At 38.7% G+C, this 23,078-nt stretch overlaps 1 protein-coding gene across 6 annotated transcripts in view; it reads left to right on the top strand.

The window, feature by feature from the left end:
* Positions 1-23,078, top strand: part of LOC149307288 (dmX-like protein 2) — a 96,951-nt gene that overhangs the window by 24,938 nt on the left and 48,935 nt on the right. For 4 of the 6 annotated variants that reach the window (XM_089538814.1, XM_089538818.1, XM_089538817.1 and 1 more), the window contains exons 7-17: positions 3,919-4,097; positions 5,089-5,278; positions 7,462-7,636; positions 9,556-9,783; positions 11,444-11,721; positions 13,202-13,895; positions 15,662-15,783; positions 16,484-16,573; positions 18,466-18,583; positions 19,420-19,539; positions 21,530-21,757. In XM_089538814.1, coding sequence (XP_089394940.1) covers positions 3,919-4,097; positions 5,089-5,278; positions 7,462-7,636; positions 9,556-9,783; positions 11,444-11,721; positions 13,202-13,895; positions 15,662-15,783; positions 16,484-16,573; positions 18,466-18,583; positions 19,420-19,539; positions 21,530-21,757 — 2,422 coding nt within the window. The remainder of the gene's footprint in view (positions 1-3,918; positions 4,098-5,088; positions 5,279-7,461; positions 7,637-9,555; positions 9,784-11,443; positions 11,722-13,201; positions 13,896-15,661; positions 15,784-16,483; positions 16,574-18,465; positions 18,584-19,419; positions 19,540-21,529; positions 21,758-23,078) is intronic. The other 2 variants (XM_089538816.1, XM_089538820.1) reach the window with 1 other exon arrangement.

A 23,078-nucleotide genomic window follows, 5' to 3' on the forward strand; every position in this document is an offset into this window, starting at 1 on the left:
TAAAGCAGCTGCTTAAATTTATAGTGGTTTATATTTTTATGGCTGGTTTATTGTTATTATTTAACCGCCTTTGAGTCAATCTCAACTGATAGCATGGGCAGGGGATGAGACATCCCCAAGACTCCTTATCCTCCATTACTCAGCTTAGTTCCTGTAAATTCATACTCGTGACCTCCTTAATAGAGTCCATCCATCTAGCATACACTCTTCCTCTCTTTTCTACTCACCTCCACCTTTCCTAGCATTATTGTCTTTTCCATTGAGTTGTGCCTTCTCATGATGTGGCCAGTGGACAACAGCCTCGGTTTAATCATCTTGGCTTCTAGGGAAATTTCAGGCTTGATCTGTTACACACTGTTTTTGGTTTTTAAATATTCCTGCTCTTCATTTAAGGTGGTAATTCTAAAGATGTTAAAATCTGGAAGTGGAATATCCCTCTAAAATAATGAAGTAGTTCCAGAATTATTGGGAACAAGTTATTGTGTACTGCCCAATTGCTCTTGTTTTGTTGTTTCTGGCAGTGGAAACAGCTAAACAAATCAGAAGGGACCTTCGCCTATTACTTGTTAGCATTATGTCAAAGCCAGGATCTTTGGCTTGTTGCACTCCTAACATGCTAGACTTGAAAGCTAAGATCTAACATTTCAACTGTGACTGTTTATATCAATGTAACATATCATTATTTTCACTTATAATCTTCCCTTAATATTACATTTGACCAGAGTTATTCTTACCAGTTACTAGCCTAAAGGAAGATATTCAGAGACTCTTTTTTCATCTGTCTCCATCTGTTGTAAATGTTCATGTGTAGCACTAGAGTTCTGTGAGTAAATAACTGAAGCAGATGGTCTTAGAAGCCATTTTCTCTCTTTGGCAGGGAAGGTTTCCATTTCAGTTACTGCATGGAACTCAGTTAGGTTTACATTAGTGATTGCAATTTTAGTATGTTTGAAACTTACGTTTTTAATTGGCTTTATTTTCTTCTGCTTTATTCAGAAATTATCCTTTTCGCGCGTTTTTTTTATATATATATATTCTTCAGGATCTATTAGTTTTAGATAATACATTGAAATTGTTATAATCTCATCTAATTACAGTTGGCCCTTCTTATACACGGATTTTTTTTATACACGGATTCAAGCATCCAAGGTTTGAAAATGTTCAAAAAAAGTATAAATTTCAAATATCAAACCTTGATTTTCCATTTTTTTTAAATAAGGGACACCATTTTGCTATGTCATTATATTTAATGGGACTTGAGCATCCACAGATTTCATTATCCACGGGGGATCTTGGAATCAAACCCCAGTGTTTAACAAGGGTCCACTGTATTTTCCTAACTTCATACCCCAGTCATGTTTTCAGTATAGGCTGTGTGACCACTTCTTGGCCATTGGCTAAAATCGGGATAAGAGAATGATATTGTGGTACACTCCAAGGTATTAAAAGAGAATAGCTAAGTTTGGAAAATATACAGTACTTCCTAAGCTATCTGATATGAGGACTGACAGGATTTTTTCTTTTCATAGCATGCCAGAGGAACTGGCACCATATTTGTGCCAATTAACTACAACTGTTTCTTTCTTTTTGGAAACTTGCTGTGAACTGGCAGCCCATAGGTTGCAGACTGGCACACCACCACAGACCACCACTTTGAGTAACACTGCTATAGCAGATTCATGTCTTGCTGAGTAAAAATAATGAATGGGAAACCCAAAAAGAGAAGGAGCAGGGCAATTCTCAGTGAGGCTGAAGGAACAATCCACAGTGGGTTTATGCCTCTTGCCAACAAGATCAGGCAAGATTCTCAGAATTTCAACATATTATAGCTGTTGCTTTCAACTTCCCTGTCCTCACTTTTAATTTTCTTGCCTTGCCAGCCAGTTGGACAATGTGACATCTCTGTTGAAAATTAAAATATTAGGGCAAGAAAGGCATCAGCTTTAGGAAATGAGAGAAAGCAAAAGTAATTAGAGGGTGCCTCTGAAAGTGACAACTTACCTTCCAAGAAGCAAAGGTGTCAGACAGAAGTTATCCACTATATCCAAAATCCACTATCTTCACATCCATCTGTTAATTTCCTAGAGATGCAGTTTTAAGTGCTCCACCGACACTACATAGATTTCTCTCTTGGAGCTTAAATTGAAGACTCCTTTGAGCCTTCATGGGTATTTTATATTTAAAGTGTTTTAAGGTATTTTATATTTAAAGTGTTCTTTTTAGCGGCCACTTCATAGGAATGTTGTATTTCAAAACTGACTCTTACCTATTTATCCAAATCTATGTAGACAGGATGAGGATAAGTTGACCTTGGTTATAGTTCCAACTTTCATGCCAAAGTCATTGTTAGTAAAAGTCAGGTGGGAGTCAGGTGGTGGTTTTGCCAACATTTTATCCAGATTCAAGACATTCAGTAGAAATAAAGAGGCATTCATAGTACCGTGCACCTGCACCATAAGCGGGTGCACTATATACGGCTTCCAGCTTAGGTGGAAGCCACACAGTGGTAAAAACAATGATGTGCATGCCCATGGTGCGTGCGCCGCCGCATGAATGCGCCCCATTATTTCTAATGGGATGTGAGCATACATAGATTTCCCCTTATACGGGGGGATCCGGAACGGATCCTCCTGCGTAAGGGGAAGGCCCCACTGTATGTGAAAAGAGCTGTAAGAATCTACATGAAAAGAACAAAATGCTGATCTCTTTCTCTGCTTCCTCTTTTGTCAGCTCATGTTTCAATTGTAAGACACCTGGAGAAACAAGCCACAGTTGTGGGTTCAGTTGTGGGTTCAGACATGTTTAAAGTAAGCCAGAGTTCATAAGCCAAAAATAAATGGCTGTTTTTCATTGTGGTTTACAACTAGCTAACAAACCAAACCAGAGTTTGGACACAAGAACAAAGCAGGATTTTGTTTATTCATTCATTTGTTCATTCATTTTTTCAACAAACTGCAGTGTTGTTTACCATTATATGCAGAACCAGAGAAAATGGCTGAGGAGTTTTGCTTGTTAAATAGCAGCCACAGGAGGGACAGTGCTACTCAGGATTAGGAGTACATTAAGCATAGGTTTTACACTTCCCTCTGCCCCTCTGCGTTCCACTGCTCCTGATGCCAATAGAAGTTTTATTTTTGTAGACCACTTGTGTGGGGGGATTAATTACCCCCCCCCCCCCCATGCACCAGAGTCCCAGTCCTTATCCATCTGGCACTTCAACAAGCAAAGCAACAACACAAACCATGATGCTGACAGGTAATCATGCATTTAACTTAGTTTGACGCTGGTTTTTGCTGCCTACCAGCCATCATTCATATGTTCTGCCTTTCTGTGCAAAGAAAGAAAGAAAGGGAAGAAAACACAGACACTGTGTCTGTTGTGTTACTGTTATGCTATATGATTTAATATATACTTGTGCTCTCACTCCAGAAAATACTTAACTATTCAGTATTTTATTTTAATATGTCTGTCACATATTAGAATTACTTAATTTAATTTACCATCCAAATACATTAAATGAAACATTGAGAAACTCATTACTGTGGATGCCTTACTGGTTAAAATATATCCCACAGCTAACAATGATAGATTAATTCTCTAGCTGAGAATTCTAAGTTCTTCTTAAAACTGCAGAATCCAGGATTCCATAGGATGTTGCCATTAAAATTAAAATGGCATATAACACTATAGCAGTGTAATATGATAAGGATCTATGCCTTTTTAAAATCCTTCATAATAACATATTCCTACTGCAAGATTGAACATAAACTGATGGTGTTGTTTCATATTCATCCTCCACTTTCCTGAAAGACTCATAACTATGTTGGAGTGGATTTGGGATTTTGATTGAGACAGTAAAATTGGAAAGAAGGATTGCTCTATTTTATCTGCCAATTTGCTCTGTGTTGATTTGTCTAGGATGATTGTCTCTTAAAAGTCTGGTATCCAATGACTGGCTGGAAGTCCTCTCTTTGCCCCCAAGAGAGTGATGAACCAAGGAAAAGCTCCACACCGGTCCACTTTGCATTTGTGTATCTGGCACATCCTCGAGCAGTGACAGGATTTTCATGGCGAAAAACTAGCAAGTTTATGCCCAGGTTAGAATAATCTTGGGGGGAAAAGTTACAGCAGTAACAACAAGACTTTCAGTCTTAATTAAAAAAACACAACAACCCAGAGATGCTACAAGTTTATCCACTTCTATTAATATATGCTAGTATTTTGTGGATCCATGAAAGATTGTAAGTCCATGTTACACTGGTCACTCTGACCAACAATTCTACTTTTCATACTAAAGTCACACAAGTTTGGCATGTAGCGTAGAATTGCAGGGCTGAATCCTAAGAGCTGCTAACAGATCCTTTTCAAATTTGCTGAGAAATAAGCTTTGCTTTGCTCAGTACAGGGGTCTTATACTCACTCAATGGAAATTTGGACACCTGGCCTAGTTCCTAAATCAAAAACTTATTATGAAACTTGTTTCCACTTAAAAATAGCTTTCTGTGTGGCTTAAGTAGGCTGTTGTTTGAGAAGCAGGGGAGAGCCAGGTGATGCAATTAATTTCATGGTTCTTTCAGTGTTGGTCATAATTTATTAATGGTTGGGCTTAGCAGGTTGGGACAATGTAAAGAAGGCACGCCAAAGTGACTATTATGAACTGTCACTCTTACTAGTGAACACATCTTGTGAGTACAAACAGGATCAAAGCCAAAAGAGTGTAAATAAGAAACCAGAGGAAGTATTTGTGGGGTTGGGAACAAACCCAAGGAGTGAAATGTATTTCAGAATGAACAACATAATAGCAAGGGGGAAAGTCAAATGGGAATTTAACATGCTCAGCAGATACTGCATGTAAAGCAGCACTTGGAAATGAAAAATAGAACAAAAAGAGAATGGAATGCCCTGCTTGCAGGGACTGGATGGGTGGAACCTGAATGGAAGTGCTTCTTTCTTTAGAAAAGAGGATACTCTAACACATGGTGGCAGACTCAATTTGTTGTTACTGATAACTATAGAAATTGTTGACTCTGCTTAGGTCTGCCCCACTTCCATTAAGCTGCAAATGCTAATCCTTGTGTTTCTCTTTAGGGGATCTGTCTGCAATGTACTACTTACTTCATGCCATGATGGTATTTGCCGGCTATGGGCAGAGACATTATTACCTGAAGATACTCTTCTGGGGGAGCAAATCTGTGAAACTAGCACATCCAGCATTAGCAGCAGCAGCAGTTTTTCTCATTCTAGGAGGCACAAAGATAATATTCAGAATGCTTTAGAGGTATGATGAAATAAATAATAAGACACTGAGGCTCATTTTGATTTCTGTGCAGTTTTGGAGGGAATTTGGGAATAGTAGTCCAATTGTTTTTTTGTGGGTTTTTCAGGCTATGAGGCTGTGTTCTAGAAGAGTTTTTTCCTGAAGTTTTGCCAGCAGCTGTGGCTGTCATCTTCAGAGAACGCTGGCATGGAAGAGAGTGGGTTATATATACTATTGGTTGAGGGGAAGTGATTTGCATGTTAATCTGTGTATTGTTCTGTTGTTGAATGGCAAGGCCTCAGGGTGTCTATTTAATTAATGATACATTGTCTGCTGGGAAACCCCCCTCACCCTGGGTGGTTTTCATATGCATGGGCTGGGTCTTGATTTTGGTGGTTTTTCAGGACTGGTAGCCAAACTTTGTTTACTTTAAGGGTTTCTTCTTTCCTGTTGAAGTTGCCCAGGTGTTTATGGATTTCAATGGCTTCCCTGTGCATTCTGACCTGACAGCTGTTGGCATGGTCCAGAATTTCAGTGTTGTCAAACAGCATTTTATGCCTGAGATGGTTTACGATGTGTTCTACTACTGCTGATTTTTTTGACTGACCCAGTCTGCAGTGTCTCTCCTGTTCCTTGATTCGTGTTTGAACATTGCGTTTGGTGGTCCCTATGTAGACATGTCCACAGCTGCACAGTGTGCAGTAAACCCCTGGGACCATAAGAGGGTCTCTCCTGTCTTTTGTTGAGCGTAGCACTTGCTGGATTTTCTTGGTTGCACAATTGCAAACACACATAGGACAAACCCCCCCACTACATCAAGGACTCAGCTCACTTCATAGAAAAACTCAACAACCTCAAACTCAAACCCAGAGACATAGTAATCAGCTTTGATATTGTCTCCTTGTTCACCAAACTCCCCATAATGGACAACATGGCACTCATCAGACAAATTGTTCTGAAAGACATCACATCCCTGTTTGAACATTGCTTCACCACAAGCTACTTCCAGTGGGACAATGGATTCTACAAGCAGAGAGATGAGAGAGAGAGATTCTACAAGCAGAGGAAGCCCTCTGAGCCCCGTGATAGCAAACTTCTACACGGAACACTTCAAAATGCAAGCCCTGGAAACAGCACCAAAAAACCCACAACATGGTTCCAATATGTGGACGACACTTTCACCATCTGAAGCCACAGAAAACCTGACTGTGTTTTTGAACAATCTGAACAACATCCACCCAAACACCCAATTCACAAAGGAAAAATAAAAGGAACGAACATTGCCATTTTTGGATGTCCTGGTCATCCCTCAAACCGAGGCAACAGTTGGGCCACACAGTATACAGAAAACCTACACACACGGACAGATATTTACACAAGAACTCCAACCATCACCCAGGACAAAAAAGAAGCACAATAAAAACACTGGTAGACATCTGTGAACCCCACTTCCTGGAAGATGAATTGAAGCATCTGGATTGGGCTCTACAGACTAATGGTTATTCCAGCTCAAACATTAGAAGGGCTGTCAGACCCAGAAAAACCCAGAGGAATGAAGACAAACAACCACCCAAAGGGAAGGTATTTTTACCATACATCAAAGGAGTCACAGACAGAATAGGGAAAGTGGTGAGGAAACATAACCTGCAAATGGTCTACAAACCAACCAAGAAAATCCAGCAAATGCTGCGCTCAGCGAAGGACAAGAGAGACCCTCTCACGGCCACAGGAGTTTACTGCATACCTACAGCTGTGGGCAAGTCTACATAGGGACCACCAAATGCTTCAAACTCAAATCAAGGAATGCGAGAGACATTGCATATTGAGTCAGTCAGAAAAATCAGCAGTAGCAGAACACATTTGAAACCATCCTGGGCATAAAATGCTTTTTGAAAACACTGAAATTCTGGACCATGCCAACACAGTATCTCAGGTGAGCTCTGACCAAAGCAGAATAGAGTGGTACTATTACTTTCCTCTATCTAGACACTGTATTTTTGTTGATGCAGTCGAGGATCATATTGGCTTTTTTAGCTTCTGCATCACATTGTTGACTCATGCTCAGCTTGTGGTGTACTAAGGCTTCTAGATCCCTTTCTCGTGTACTGTTGTCAAGCCAGATTTCATCTATCCTGTATCTGAGCCTTTCAATTTATTTTCTGCCTAAAAATGTTCTCTCTCCTTCCCTCTTTCAACTGTTACAGACAATCCATCATTTAAAAAATCTGAGGAAAGGTCAGCGAAGATCTTCAGTACTTATAACACGCACAGAAGATTTGCCTAATCAGCTGGGAACACATGAAGTTCAGCGACACATTTCTCACCATGCTAATGCTCTCTGTCATTTCCATATAGCAGCAAGCATTAACCCCAATACAGGTGAGATAAACAATTTTTTCCCTCAGAACAGTTCGTCCTAAGAATGTTTAAGCAATTCTGTCTTTGTGCATTCCAATCCTAAGTGACCTGATCTGCACCATATGTATTCATGTGCAGATGAAAATAGAGTTCTTCATTTAGCTTTACACTTCTCTGAGAATTGCAGGTTCTTAGCAGAAAAAAAACACATTTATAAAGGGAATATAGAATCACACATTCTGCAAAAAGATACTTTAGAGATGTGTAGTTTGTCAGAAAATACAATTAAATTATGCATTTAAATACAAATTTTCATTGAGTGAAGTTCTTTGAAGTGTGAGACTGGTGAAGAAAAAGAACAGAACCAACTTGAAAGTGAACAGATGAGAAAGTAGCACAGACCAGAAGTAGCTGATTCCTGATTTCGATTAGCCAGGGAAAATGTATTTATTCTCCACACTCATTACTGCTTTATGACATCTGTACATGTTTAAAGGTAAAAGCTCATTCTCTGATTACTGTAGAGAATAAACTCACTTGCTTCAGGTTATCCCTTCATCACACAGAATGAGTCAGATGGTATTAACTTCTTTCTGCTGGCTCAAAATAGATTTTATAAAGCTTGTTTCATTTTATATTTTTCACATGAAAGCATTCTATATTTTTCACATGATAGTTGCTAGTCCTAGCTAGAGTACATCCAATGAATCAATAAAATTTACAAAAATTATGTACCATCCAGCAGTATATTCAGTAGATCTACTTTAGTTAGATTTGCTAATTGGATTTGGGGCCGGTTTCTAGGTCCATTTTTAAAAACAAACAGAACACTATTTGAAATGTTTAATCTATGTACATTTGGATTTCATCCCTCCATTACATATTAGAAATATTGTTCCATTTCTATGTATTTGTGCACTTAAAAAGAACTCTCTTCTCTTTCAAAATACAGGGCCAGTTCAGAATACTGTGCTTTTAAAAACAGGTGTAAGGAAAGTACAGCCCTCCAGATGCATACCCTCCAGCATTTCACAGCTGAAATGTGTGAAAAGCTGCATGGGATGCATGCAGCCAAACAATATAAGAGTGTGGTTAAGATGGTAAAAGTTACATAATAAGGAAGAACACACAAGGCTGTGCAGCAATTTGCTTTTGTCTGAGTCTGCTGGGAAGGATATGATTCCTCCCCTTCCTTTCCTCCTCTCACTGAGTTAATTTAGTGAAAACTAATTTTGCACTTTTAATTCATTTTGCAGCAATTGAAATAAACAGAAGACAGTAGGAGGTGGGAGAGAAAGTGGGACATTTTAAAAAGCAATTGAAGAAGTGGGACAACAGAGGATTAATTGGGACTTTCTGTACCATAGGAGAGTTTGGGGGTATGGAGATGTTGTTGGACTGTAATTCCCATCAGCCCTAGCCAGTATAATAACTGGTGAGGAATGCTGAGAGTTAAAATCCAGCAGTAGCCAGTGTGGTTTGAGCATTGGGCTATGACTCTGGAGACCAGGGTTTGAATCTCTGTTCAGCCAGGGAAATCCAGTGGGTGACCTTGGGTAAGTCACACTCTCTCACTTCAGAAGAAGGCAATAGGTGTAAGGTGTAAACATGCCCAGCTCCCTAAGTCTTTCTTCATAAGGCATGGTTTCCAGACCCTTCACCATTTTGGTGGCCCTCCTTTGGATATGCTCCAGTTTGTCAACATCCTTTTTGAATTGTGGTGCCCAGAACTGGGCACAGTATTCCAGGTGAGGTCTGACCAAGGCAGAATAGATGCTTCCCTTTGTTTATTATTATTACTTATTATTTATTTATTATTTATTATTCCCTTGGTTTAGACACTATACTTCTATTGATGCAGCCTAGCTATCTCTATCAGATATCTCTTAAGTATCTTATTCAAGACCAATCTTTTGGTTTTTTTATAATTTTTTTCTCAGACATTCCAGCAGCTTTGGTTAAGACAGCTTTTAATTTAGATGACGGAAATGACGGCTTTGTTGTTCATTGGCTGAATAATAAAGAATTCCATTTTACATCCTCCACTGAAATTTTTATGCAACATCTTCGAGAACTTACTGATCAACATATGGAAAAAGCAGAAGAGGATTTTGATGCAGAGAAAGAAGAAGAGAAAGAGAGAGGTTTACTCATGAAACTTGATCACGGTTAGCAATGTGTTGTTTTTTTCTTGGTGGCTGCAATTGAATATCTAGAATAGAGAAAAATGAATAATGATGATGATGATGATAAATAGTTTATATTTCCTACCTCTTCCTGTGGATCGAGGCGGGATTACATCCAATAAAAATACAATGCAAATACAATATATAAAATACCAAATTGCATAGAATCATAGCAGCATACCAGTCATAGTCAAGGAAGTGTAGCATTTCGTTTAATGAAACTTTTATACAAAGTCAGGTGGGTAAGCTCTCCAGAAGAGATCCAGCTTAAGTGCCTTCTTAAAAGCATCCAAGGTGGTAATAAGATGGATCTCTTCCAGTAGGCGGTAAAAGCTCTATGGGAAGTCATTGTTAGTTTAACCTTTTGATATTCTAATAGGTTTTTCCCAGATGTTCTGAGTGTGCAGGACGGATTATGTAGGGAGAGGCGTTCCCTCAAGTAACTCGGGCCCAAGCCATGTAGGGCTTTAAAGGTAATAACCAACACCTTATACAGTGCTCGGAAGCTGATCAGCAGGCAATGAAGAGATTTTAACACAGGTGTTATGTGGTCAAACCTTGATGTACCGGTGACCACTCTGGCTGCCGCATTTTGAACCAGTGAAGCTTCCGAACTTGGTATAAGCCCCATGTAGAGCGCATTACAGAAATCTAAACGAGAGATTACCAGTGCATGTACCACTTCTTCAAGATCCTTTTGGTCCAGGTAGGGTCGCAGTTGGCATATCAACCGAAGTTGGTACCAAGCACTCCTGGCTATCGCATCTATTTGAGATGACAGCTGTAAAGATGAATCCAAGAGTACTCCCAAGCTGAAAGCTTCATCCTTTAGGGGAAGTGTGACCCCATCTAGGACTGGTTGGCAAATCTCCTTCCCCGGACTTGGGGTACCTATCACGAGTGCCTCCGTTTTCTCTGGATTCAACTTGAGTTTGTTTTCCCTCATCCAGCCCATTACCGGCCCAAGGCAGGCATCCAGAGGAGAGATGCCATCCTTAGTCACTGCAGCAGTCGAAGACCTAAAGAAATGGATTTGGGTGTCATCAGCGTACTGATAAAACTGTGCCCCATATCTCTGGGTGATCTCTTCCAGCGGCTTCATATAAACGTTAAACAGCATGGGGGACAGAGTGGCGCCCTTGGGGACACCAGATGTCAGCTCTCTTTTAGAAGAGCAGCTGTCCCCCAGCATCACCATCTGGAATCTGCCCGAGAGGTAGGAACTGAGCCACTGTAGCGCAGTGTCTCCAATTCCCTCAGGCATTCCAAAAGGATACCATGGTCTATGGTATCGAAGGCCACTGAGATGTCCAAGAGCACCCACAGGGTCACACTTCCCCTGTCGATGCCCAGACGGACATCATCAACTAAGGCAACCATGGCAGTCTCAATTCTGTAACCCGCCCTGAAGCCGGTTTGAAATGGGTCCAAATAATCAGCTTCCTCCAAGACAGCTTGGATCTGCTTTAAATTAATTGTAATATTTATTTTAGGAGCAATATCTTTCCCCAATAAATCTGCTATTTATTATCTGCAATTAGCCATAATTATTTAAATTAATTTTATCCTAATTTTTAGCTGGAAACATAGTTGGGAAAATGCATAACTCAGTGCAACTTTTTCTTATATGTTTTAATTTTAGAATTGTCTTTAGATAGAGAATCTGAGACTGGAACAGGAACAGGTTCCTCAGAACATGAAGATGGAGAAAGAGAAGGGAGCCCTAAGATTGTTTCACCAGCTGCCTCACACATGCCACTTCCTACCGTCTTATTAGATCGGAAAATTGAATGGCTGCTTAAAGAATGGAACAAGAATCCAGACATGCTCTTCACCATTCATCCAGTGGATGGTACTTTTTTAGTGTGGCATGTGAAGTATTTGGATGAGTACAACCCAGGAATCTTTCGACAAGTTCAGGTATAGTGTATTTAAAAAGAAAAACCTGTGCCATGTTTTAAAAATGGATTTTTGTTATTGCTGTAAACAGTGCAATAAAAGTTGATGTGGGAAGGAATGGGATTCTACTCTAGGCAATTCTACTTTAGCAGTGTGTGCTTATCCACAATGAGCAAGGTAAATGTTTGACACCAGAATCACTTACTGAGCATGCGTGAAAAGCAAAACAAAGAGAAGGGGAAAACATTAGCTTACCTTGCCAGCTTACCCTGGAATGTTGAAAAAACATAGACTTCTACATTTTGCCACTAAGATGGAAATCAAAAAGCGAAGAAGGCTGTTAAAGGGGGAAAAAGACCTCATGATGCATTTTGGAAGAAGCTTTTAAGTAGTCTCTTCTAGATTTAAAACGTGATTTGTTTTCTTAGGTAAGGCTTCCCTGACATGGTTGTATAATTTGACATGTGTGTAATGTTAAGTTTTGAATAAAAAGTTTGCTGAAACACATTGAATTCCTCTTCTTTTTCGGAGAGGAAATATATCCCTATTCTTTCCGTATACTTTCTACCTCTGTTACCAGAGTTTCTCTTAAAGATGTAAAGCCCAGGAACGCATCTGCTTTGTTTACTGAGGTATATCTGTATTTATTATATATTCAGCCACCTTGAGAATCCAAAAGGTGTAGTTTAGTGGCTGCTTAAAGGAAAGCATATAAAGTAAAGAAGAGCTACTCCATTTGTTCTACAAATGTTGTTGTTACAAGATTTTTAAATATATATTTGTTTTATATCTTGCCCTCCTCCCAAACTGGGAATCTGATTTAACACAAATGTAATAATCTCATTTTCCAGCAATGGAGGTGGAAACATTAGAAAGAGCTTTTTTACTGCAAGAACTGTTTAGCAGTGGAATAGATTCTCTCAGAGGGATGGTTGACTCTGCTTCTTTGGAGGTCTTAAACTGAGGTTGTATAAGCATCTTTCAGGAGTGTTTTAGTTTTGTATACCAGCTTGGCATGGAGTTAATCTAGATCAGTGATCCCCAAACCGTGCCCTTTAAGAGATTTTGGACTTCAGTTCCCAGAAGCCCCAGCTATGCTGGCCAATAGTCTGGGGTTCTGGGAGCTGAAGTCCAAAATCACTTAAAGAGCACAGTTTGAGGACCACTGATGTAGATGATCCTTCTGGTCCTTTCCAGCTCTGTTTCTTCCTCACTCTCTTTTCCTTTCAGTCTTTCTCTTTCACTTTGTCTTTCCCTCTCTTCCCCCTTTTCTCTTGATAATCTGTCAACTCCTTTTCCTGCTCTCTGAACTGATTACTTGGATTTTGAAATTAGACTGAGAGGCACATGCAATAAGTTGCGTATCCCTATTTTAACATCAGATTCTAGTTTGGCCCTAGTAGTTTCTGATTTAAGATAAATTTTCTGTGTGTAGAGGCCTGTAAAAATAATGATACTGTTATTTCTAACATACTCTCAATATTTCCTTCCCCTCTTATAGGTTACATTTTCTTCTCAGATACCAGTTGCATTTCCATCAGGTGATGCAAGCTCACTTAGTAAAAACATCTTGATGTATGCCTGCACTACCTCTGCGAAAGAAGTCAGCAGTGCATCCCTGCAAAAGAGAAGTAGCATTTCTGATAGCATGTCTGAATGGAGACCAAGTTGTACCCAGGACATTTCCAATGTGAACATTACTGCTGCTACAGTCATGATGATTTCCAAACACATAGATGGCTCCCTAAACCAGTGGGCAGTTTCTTTTGCAGATAAATCTGCCTTTACTACTGTGCATACTGTAACTCACAAGTTTAGGTACTGTGGGCACCGATTTCACCTTAATGATCTTGCCTGCCATTCGGTGCTGCCACTCCTGTTAACATCTTCCCATCACAATGCCCTCCTAACCCCTGAATCCAACCAGCTATGGGATTCTGATGGGTTAAATAAAATGATGGATCCTATGAGAAACTTGAAAGGTTCTTCCAGACAGCAGCTTAGAAATGCAGCAACTCGTACATTCCACGATCCCAATGCAATCTACAGTGAACTGATTTTATGGCGCGTAGACCCCATTGGACCTTTGTCATACACTGGAGGAGTATCAGAACTGGCTCGCATTAATTCTCTCCATACCTCAGCTTTCTCTAATGTAGCCTGGCTCCCAACCCTTATTCCTAGCTATTGTCTTGGTGAGTGCTGTTGTACAAAATATCCTGTAAAGAAAGTAGGAACACCTTAGGTGTTCTTCCTTTGCCCTACCTCCATGAATGTTTTTACTGCTTTTTTATTTGAGATAGCTTGGGGATATTCTACCATTTTTCTGTTAGAGAGTTAAATGAAAAAGTGAATCCTTCAAGAGAAAAGTTATTTATAGATGTGCTGGAACTGAATAGGCTGAGAATAAAGACTTACTATAATTAAAAAAATAAAAATAAAGACTTGGCATATTGAGCTTCCATGCCTAACAAACTAGGGGAAAACCACGTAGGCACCAAATATAATAGGAAAAAATGAATAAAAAATAACAAGAGAACATGCAGAGAGTAACTACAAATAATATAATGAATTGAAATTGCACTAACCAAAGAATAAAATTAAAGTAACTAACAATTATATATTCATATGCAAATTTCAGTTCATTATATTATTTGTAGTTGCTCTGTACGTTCTCCAGTTATTTTTTTTCTTCATTTTTTCTATTATATTTGGTACCTACATGGCTTTCCCCTAGTTTGTTAGGCATAGTTCTCTGTTTTAGACCCTCCTGTGTTTCTGTGGTGTTAATATTGAGCTTCAAGTCATCATTAGGCACCATTTGCTGACTCTATAAGGTCATTTGGTCCTCATTCTCACTGTTTTAGATCAATTTAAAGTTTTAGAAAGCAAACAGAACAACCATAGAATACATAATGTGTTGACCACTGTTGCTGATGCTCCTCAAGTCTTACAGAAAGTCAGCACACTGACTTAGTGGAACGCTAATCTCTATGTTAAAATGTACCAATTATTAACTCTATGGCAAAAGTACATGTTTTGCATGAAATAGGTCCCCGATTCAATCCCTAATATCAACACCAGTAATAATCCTGGTGTCCTATCAATTATGATAGCAGTCATGGAGTTTTTCATGGAAAGAAGAACACTTGTACATTTCAGACTTAGCAACTTCCATCCTTCCCACTAAAACATATTGCCAAAATTGAAGAGAAGTTATTTTTTTCCTAACTATATTAACAGAATTTCCAGGATTATTTGTTGGTTGAATGCAATACTTCTATTTGAAGGATACATTACCTCCACCATTAACAAAATTATAAAAGTATTATCATAAAAGTGTAATAAGTACATTTTCCTTGTTTTCCTAAGGCTTATATAGATACGCTTTAAGTGTTTTGAATAAATTCATGAGGAAAGAAACTTTGTCATGCCCAATGTCCTGTTATTTCTTTTGTCCTCTGTACCCAAAGGGTAATAGTCTCAAGAGGACAGCTACTGCTGTCCCTGGAGACTCTCTATGCAGTTGGAAATTCTGACTTTACAGGGTTCCATATTATCTGCAGAGACTGGAGTGCTCTGGTTTTTGCCCTCTGCTTTTAGAGAGCTATAAAAATGATGATGGGGGCAGTAGGGCTTATTACTCCCCTTTTGGCATATATATGCCTGTGCCTGGCTTCCACTCCATCAAATGCATCTGAGGAAGTAGACTGAAGTCTACAAAAGCTCATGCTGCCAATGTCTTTCTTTCAGTTAGTCTCAAAGGTGCTACAAGATTTCTCTACATACGGTACTAATTCCACAGACTAACACGGCTATATCTTTGAATTCTAGCACTATAGGAATAATTTGTTGCTCGTACTGCATGGTGGTGCTTAATGACATAAGTTAATATCTTTCCAGCAATAATTATTCAAGCATATAAATTTCAAACTGGTTCTTTTTTTAAAAAAAATAATAGGTACATACTGCAATTCTGCCAGTGCTTGCTTTGTAGCATCAGATGGGAAAAATCTGAGGTTATACCAAGCAGTGGTGGACGCCCGGAAACTTTTGGATGAACTGAGTGATCCTGGATCCTCGGTAAGCCTATTATGATTTATGACTTATGAAGCATGGATACCAAAATGTTTTGAGAGAATCTCACTTAAATCAAAATATGGTCTTTATTTATGTATTTATTTATGTATTTAACATGGAAAGCAATTTATTTAAGTACAATCCTAGAGTGCTACTGAAAAATGAAATATTTCTGTTTTAAGGCAACTTTGTATTTTGCCCTATCTTGTTGAGTATCTCCTTCCAAGCATCACCAATCTGTAAGAAAACACTCACACAACAAATGGAATACATACATTATTTTCCTTATTTTGTTTTCAGTGAAACTGTTGACGTATGGTAAAATGTAGCATTGTTCTTTGGTCACAGACCTGTTTTTTGCATGATTACAGACTTGTTAATATAAATACTGGAATAAAAAGTAATTATTAAAAATATAATAATCAAATCATTAAGCAAAAAAGATAAAAATATAATAATTAAAATAAAACAATATTTAGAACACATACACATACTGAAAGTAGGATATGATACAAACAGCAAAAATATTGCAGTTGAGGGAGAGGATCGAGAACCTCAAAAAGCAGATATTTAAATGTTTTAAATAGATAAAGCATTATTTAAATAGAATCACAAGGTGCTAGAAAGTAAAGATGCCAATTGAGAAGCAGCTTTATCAGTTAACCTAAAAGACAAGTGATCTAACTTTTTCCTCCTCTTTTAGAAACTTATTGGGGAAGTCTTTAACATTGTGAGTCAGCAATCAACAGCTCGGCCAGGATGCATTATTGAACTAGATGCCATAACTGACCAGGTGTGATAGTTCATCATTATTTGGATCTGTGTATGATTTTTTGCTTTTTAGTTAATGACCCAGAGAGGAGGGACTTAGTAGTTTAATACACATGCACACACACATTCACACACTTATGATTAGTTACAAGATTATGGGCATAGGTTAGGTGTTACACTGGGACTTACTTCTAAGTAAACATGCATGGAATTCAACCTTTATGTTTGGTGGGGAAAATGTTCAAATTGGTAAGAATTATAACTAGTTCTTCCCACTTAAGTTTGTCCATACCTATATTTATCTTGACCCCTTCCTGTGTCCTTACCTTCACCCAGTGCAAGCCCTGTAACCCTTTACTGATTGAAATCTGACATCCCCAAAACATTTCATCCTTCTGTTTTAGAGTATATGTATGCATGTCCCTGGTTTTACATTGCCAAGAAATATATGCCTTTAAGTTTGGTTCTGTGCTTTGTCTACTTCAGCAGGAAGCAACTTGTGGCCCTTCATATGTTGTTGTACTGGAACTCCCATTGTCCTTCACCATTGGCTATATTGAATAGGCGGATGGAAGTCACCTTTAGCAACCTGAGCACCATTTGCTGCCTATTTCTGGTTCAGGGTCTCCATGTTTTCAAGGCACTCATGAGCTTGTGGGCTTCCCAAAGGCATCTATCTGGTTGGCCAGTCTTGCCAAGAGACTCCTAGTTTAAATATTTTTGAGGGGGTTAAACGTTTCAAACTTTTTACCCTTGAATGACTCCTTTATTTCTACTTATGGATGTCATCCCCTCCCCCCAATGTAGTATATGAATTTTTAAAAATTGTTTATTTAGTGTGCCTATTTTAATTCACACACACAGCTATATTCATATTTTGACATTTTATGAGGAAATAATTCAAGATTAGAACAGTTTTATTTAAGTAAATTCAATGTATGTGCAAATTTTACGCATAATTTTTTGGGGGAAGAGGACAAGGAGGAAGAGGGATCAGGACATCTGTCTCACACACCCTTTGAACATGCTCCACCATTTGAGAACCACTGGTCTAAACAATGTGGTTCTCCTTATGTCCTCACAATTAATATACATGACAGTGTGGGTAAGAATTATTTAGGAGTTCTTCAAGGATTTTAGTTCCAATACAGCAGGCTTACAAGTAATAGGCCTTTTTGATGTAGTGTTTTGCTCTTTTTTTAATCTGAAAATGAAATCCTTTGAAAGAAAGTCCCTTATGCATTATGTAATTCAACTGACTCCTCTGGGAGTTAGCATAATTTTGTTCCCCACTGTGGTAAATTAATCAACTGAATAGTTCCTTTGTAATTAAATTAAAGAAAACCTTGCTCACTGTCTGCTTCTGTAGCAAGCCTGTTGCATAGGGTTTAGCAATTGATTTTAAAATACACATGTTGGGTTCCCTATTGGAAATGGAAGACATTCCTTTACAGATCTTTTTCTAATGTTTAATCAAACCATGAGAAGAGTCTGGAACTATACAATCCTCCCACTGTTGTTTGATTGCAGCTGCAATCATCCTTCATGGTTGATGGGAGTTGCAGTTCAACAAGGTCTCAGAAGCCACACTTCTGTACTCCTAGTACGTCCCTTCAGGGATCAATGTTTGCTCTGGAAATAAGGAAAGGGAAGTTACATTTTTTAGTTTGCCTGATTTACATGACAACAGAACCTTATCATTGGGGCATTTTTTGTGGCTTTGGGATTGCATTTTTTTATATTTAAACTTAAAAAGCTAAGCATTCAGGAAGATTCTTGAAATACCACTGTTGGGACTTTTGATTGCAGCTGTGAATGCAGAGAATAAAAGTAATATGGAAGAATATAAAATACCTTGAATGTTATCATGTGTAACTAGAAATTTTCCTGATTTCTTTCTAATGTTATTTCTAGTGTGGGTCAAACACACAGCTGCTCCATGTCTTCCAAGAGGACTTCATTTTGGGATACAAACCACATAAGGATGATATCGAGCAAAAGGAGAGCGAGATATTTTTCCAGCCATCTAAAGGTATAGTGAAGCAGTTTATGGTTCATGAGTTCTAAATAACCAAGGATTCAGAAGCCAAGTTTAAATTATGGCTCCATTATCAAAGGTTGTTTGTTTGTTTATCATTAATCACAATTACCTAGTTAACTATGATTTATCATGGTCTCTGTGCATCACACATGTGGGTTTTGTGCCTGTGCAGAGACCCTGTTCAGAACTCTCAAAGCTGAGCAGATTGGCAGGTAGCCCCACCCACTCTCGTGTATTGAGCATGCTCGATCCCACCATTCTAGCCACACCTTCATTCTCTCTCGATTTAGAGTTCCTGAATGGCAGGGGGTTGGACTGGATGGCCCTTGTGGTCTCTTCCAACTATATGATTCTATGAATCACAGACACCACGATGAAGAACAGATTGCTTGGTGGGACGGTGTTTCTTTGAGTGGTCATCCGTGCTCTCAAACATACCCACCCTACCTACCCGGAAATTTGATCAGCTTTGAGTTTTCTGAACAGGGTCTCTGTGCAGGCACAAAACCCACATGTGTGAGGACATAGATGACCACTCGAAGAATCAAAGTTACAGAAAATCAACCTGTTCTTCCCCACTTGCACAAAGTTTAGAACAAAGTGGGAATGAAGGTGCTGGATGTATGTGCATGAGGTTTGTGTATATCATGGTATAATAAGTGAAGATTTGACCATTTGAACTAAGCTTTAGTTTGGTTTTCTACCATTAATAATTTTTAATGACTTACCATTTTTAATATGCAGCAGAATTTAGAAAGGCCTTATGTGGTTGTGTTCTTGTAGAATGCCATTAAAATTTATTTGTACTCTATTTGATTTTTGAACAGGCTACAGACCACCACCCTTCTCTGAAAAGTTTTATCTAATTGTAATTGAAAAAGGCACCAATGGCTGCTCAATACTTCACATGTGGCATCTGCATCTAAAATCTGTGCAAGCATTTTTGGGTAAGTGTAGCTTTTCCAGATGAACATATATTTTTACCATAAATATTATTTTTTATTTGTTTTCTTTATTTAAGATATTTCTAGCCTACTGTTCTAATTAAGAAATAATAATTTTTGAGAACTCCTGGAGAACAAGAGACATCCCAGCAGACTGGAAGAGGGCAAATGTTGTGAAGATCCCAACAATTCTCACCCAGTTAGTCTGACATCAGTACCAGGAAAGATTCTAGAGCAGATCATTAAACAGTCTGTGAACATTTAGAAGGGAATGCCATAATCATAAAAAGTCAACATGGGTTACTCAAAAACAAGTCATGCCAGACTAATCTGATCTCTTTTTTCGGTAAAAATTATCAGCTTGGTAGATGTAGGGAATGCGGTAGAGATAGCACATCTTGATTTCAGTAAGACCTTTGACAAGGTCCTCCATGATATTCTTGCAAACAAACTAGTAAAATGTGGGCTAGACAATACAACTGTTAGGTAGATTAATAACTACTTGACTGGCCAACCCAAAGGGTGCTCAGCAATGGCTCCTCTTCATCCTGGAGAGAATGACCAGTGGGGTGCCACAGGATTCTGTCCTGGACCCAGTTCTAATTAACATTTTTATCAATGACTTGGAAGAAAGATTAGGGGCATGCTTATCAAATTTGCAGATGACACCAAATTAGGCGGAACAGCTAATACCCCAGAGGATGGGATCAAAATTCAAAATGACCTAAATAGATTAGAAAGCTGGGCCAAAGCTAACAAAATGAATTTCAACACAGAGAAATGTAAGGTACTGCACTTAGGGCAAAAAAATGAAATGCATAGATATAGGATGAGGAATACCTGACTTAACAAGACTACATGTGAAAGAGATGTAGGACTTTTTTATAAATAGGAGCTCCCAGAATCTTGGTTGTTAAAATATATGTGTTGCCAAAGATGTTGTTTCTTTTTCAAACTGTTCCTGTTATAATCAGTGATGCTCCATTCAGAGACTGGCAGAAAGAGATCACAAACTTTATATGGGCAGGAAGAAAACCCAGAATTAAGGTATAATCATTACAGGATCACATCTCTAGAGGTGGACTTGGTTTACCAAATCTAAAAATATATATTTTATGTATGCTGCCTAGATTGGGTAAGGGACTGGTTGACATTAAAGAACAGATACTTATTAAGCTTGGAAGGAATAGGAAATATCTATGGATGACATGCATATTTATTTTATGAGAAAGTTAATGTGAACTAGAATTTTAATAACCATTTTGTGAGAAGAGTCCTGCTAAGAGAATGGGGAAAATTTAGCAACAGAATAAATAAAAAAACTCCCAGGCAATGTATCTCTGAATGAAGCATTCCATAATAGAAATGAAATGAAAAAAGGTGGAAGGCTCATCTATCATGATCTCCTAAAAATAGAGAACGATAAACAAATATTGAAAACAGTGGAGGAATTAACTAAAGAGGGGTTTAAGTGTAACTGGTTCTGATATAGACAATTAAAGGAAAAATTTATGATAGATCAAAAAATATATGGAATGACAAAAGAAGAATCAGAACTAGAAAAGATGTTATGGAAAGAAATGGGTCATGTGATTGCAAAAATATGTAAGGTGTTACTAAAAAAAGAATTTGGAAAAAGAACAAATAAAAGAGATCATGGGCCCAAGAGCTGAATAGCCCAATTCAGTTAGAAGAATGGGAAAGTATATGGATTAAAAAATTGAAATACACCTTAAATTATGGTGTGACGGGAAATTTCTAAACTCCAATTTGGATGGTATACAACAGCAGTAAAATTATCAAAAACAAAAAAAAAAAAGTAACAGGTGTTGGAAATGCAAAAAGGAGAAAGAAACATTCCTCCATATGTGGTGGACCTGTAGAGATGCATGAAAATATTGGACACAGATCCATGAGGAAATTACTGTTACTGAAAATCAAAATTTGTCCTTATTGCATACTGACACTGTTTGTTCACTGTGGTTCTTTACAGCAAAACCTACTGAAGTTCCCTCATCAGGCCACCAGCTTGGTGTACCTGGGCAACAGACTGCAGATTCATCTCCAGATATCTCACCTGGCACAGCTCCGATGCCACGTTCTTCATCCGTTGCTAATCTTCAGACAGCCAGTAAACTTATTTTGAGTTCTAAACTGGTCTATAGTTATCCCTTGGATCTTCCACTTGGTGTAGAAGTTGTTCGAGCTACTCCCTCTGCAGGTAAAACAGTACAAAAAACTTAGTTGATACTTAGAAAACATTGAGGGGACAGCTTCCATGGGCTTTGAAATGATCAACTGTTTATTTAGTTGTTTTTTTTTAAGCCCAATGCATTTCGACCTTATTCAGGGGCCATCAGAATGAATGACTGGAGTTGAAATCATTCCAAAACACAGGATTATTGGGTATGTGTTTTGGAGAGTTGTCTTCTCACCTTTTTCTGATCTTAGCTGATAGTCAGTTATTGTGTGCTCTATGATCTTATTTGCAAAACTGAGCTTTTAGATACATGAAGCATAGATTTATACAGAAGAGCCCTATATACGATGATCCAAATTGCTTTGATGCAATTCTCACATATATATTTGCAATTAGATTCGACATAAATTTGACATGGGGATATTAAATATGGCAGTATTCATGCAGATTCGTAAATAGCTGGTTTTCTGTGCCAAGTAGAGTTCGTTTTCATAAGACCATGCAGGCAAATGTTTGTAAGTTGGGAAAGATTCAGCTTATTCTTTCAGGCTGTGAAATAACCACAAATGACAATTACACACCACATTCAGACATCATGATGAGTTGAAATTCATGAGAATTCTAGTTTGTTAAGGATGAAGCAGTTACATTACAGTGGCTGGTTGGTTTGTGTTGTGCAAATCCAATGGGAGCCAGCTCCCTAGCTTGTCTGTCCCCAGTAAGTCAGGGAAAGAATCCAGGTTTTGTTTTAATGTTAGTTCTCTTGTCTGCCAGAAGAGAGATCAGAGATAGAGCCAGCTGCTTGCTGGGTTCACACATCACAGTAAAGAAGTCACTGACATTAGAAGCTACTAAACGTTAGGAGGAAGTTCCTGACAGTAACAGCTGTTGGACAGTGGAACACACTCCCTCGTAGAGTGGTGGGGTCTCCTTGTTTGGAGGTCTTTAAACAGAAGCTGGATGGCCATCTGTGATTGTGATTTCAGAGTGTTGGACTGGCTGGCCCTTATGGTCTTTTCCAACTCTATGATTCTATGACGAGAGGCCAGAATTTTCCTATAGGATCATAGAATCATAGAGTTGGAAGAGACCCCAAGGGCCATCCAGTCCAACCCCATTCTGCCATGCAGGAACTCTCACTCAAAGCATCCCCGACAGATGGCCACCCAGCCTCTGCCTCAAGACCTGCAAAGAAGGAGGCTCCACCACTCTCCGAGGAAGGAGTGTGTTCCACTGTCGAACGGCCCTTACTGCCAGGAAGTTCCTCCTAATGTTGAGCTGGGATCTCTTTGCCTGTCCCTCCAAGCGCTGTGGGTTCCCCTGTCCTCTGGAGCAATAATGG

The sequence above is a fragment of the Sceloporus occidentalis genome, unplaced genomic scaffold (genome assembly GCF_023333645.1).
Source record: "Sceloporus occidentalis isolate IW3139 unplaced genomic scaffold, rSceOcc1.0.p SCAF_9, whole genome shotgun sequence".
Taxonomy (NCBI): domain Eukaryota; kingdom Metazoa; phylum Chordata; class Lepidosauria; order Squamata; family Phrynosomatidae; genus Sceloporus; species Sceloporus occidentalis.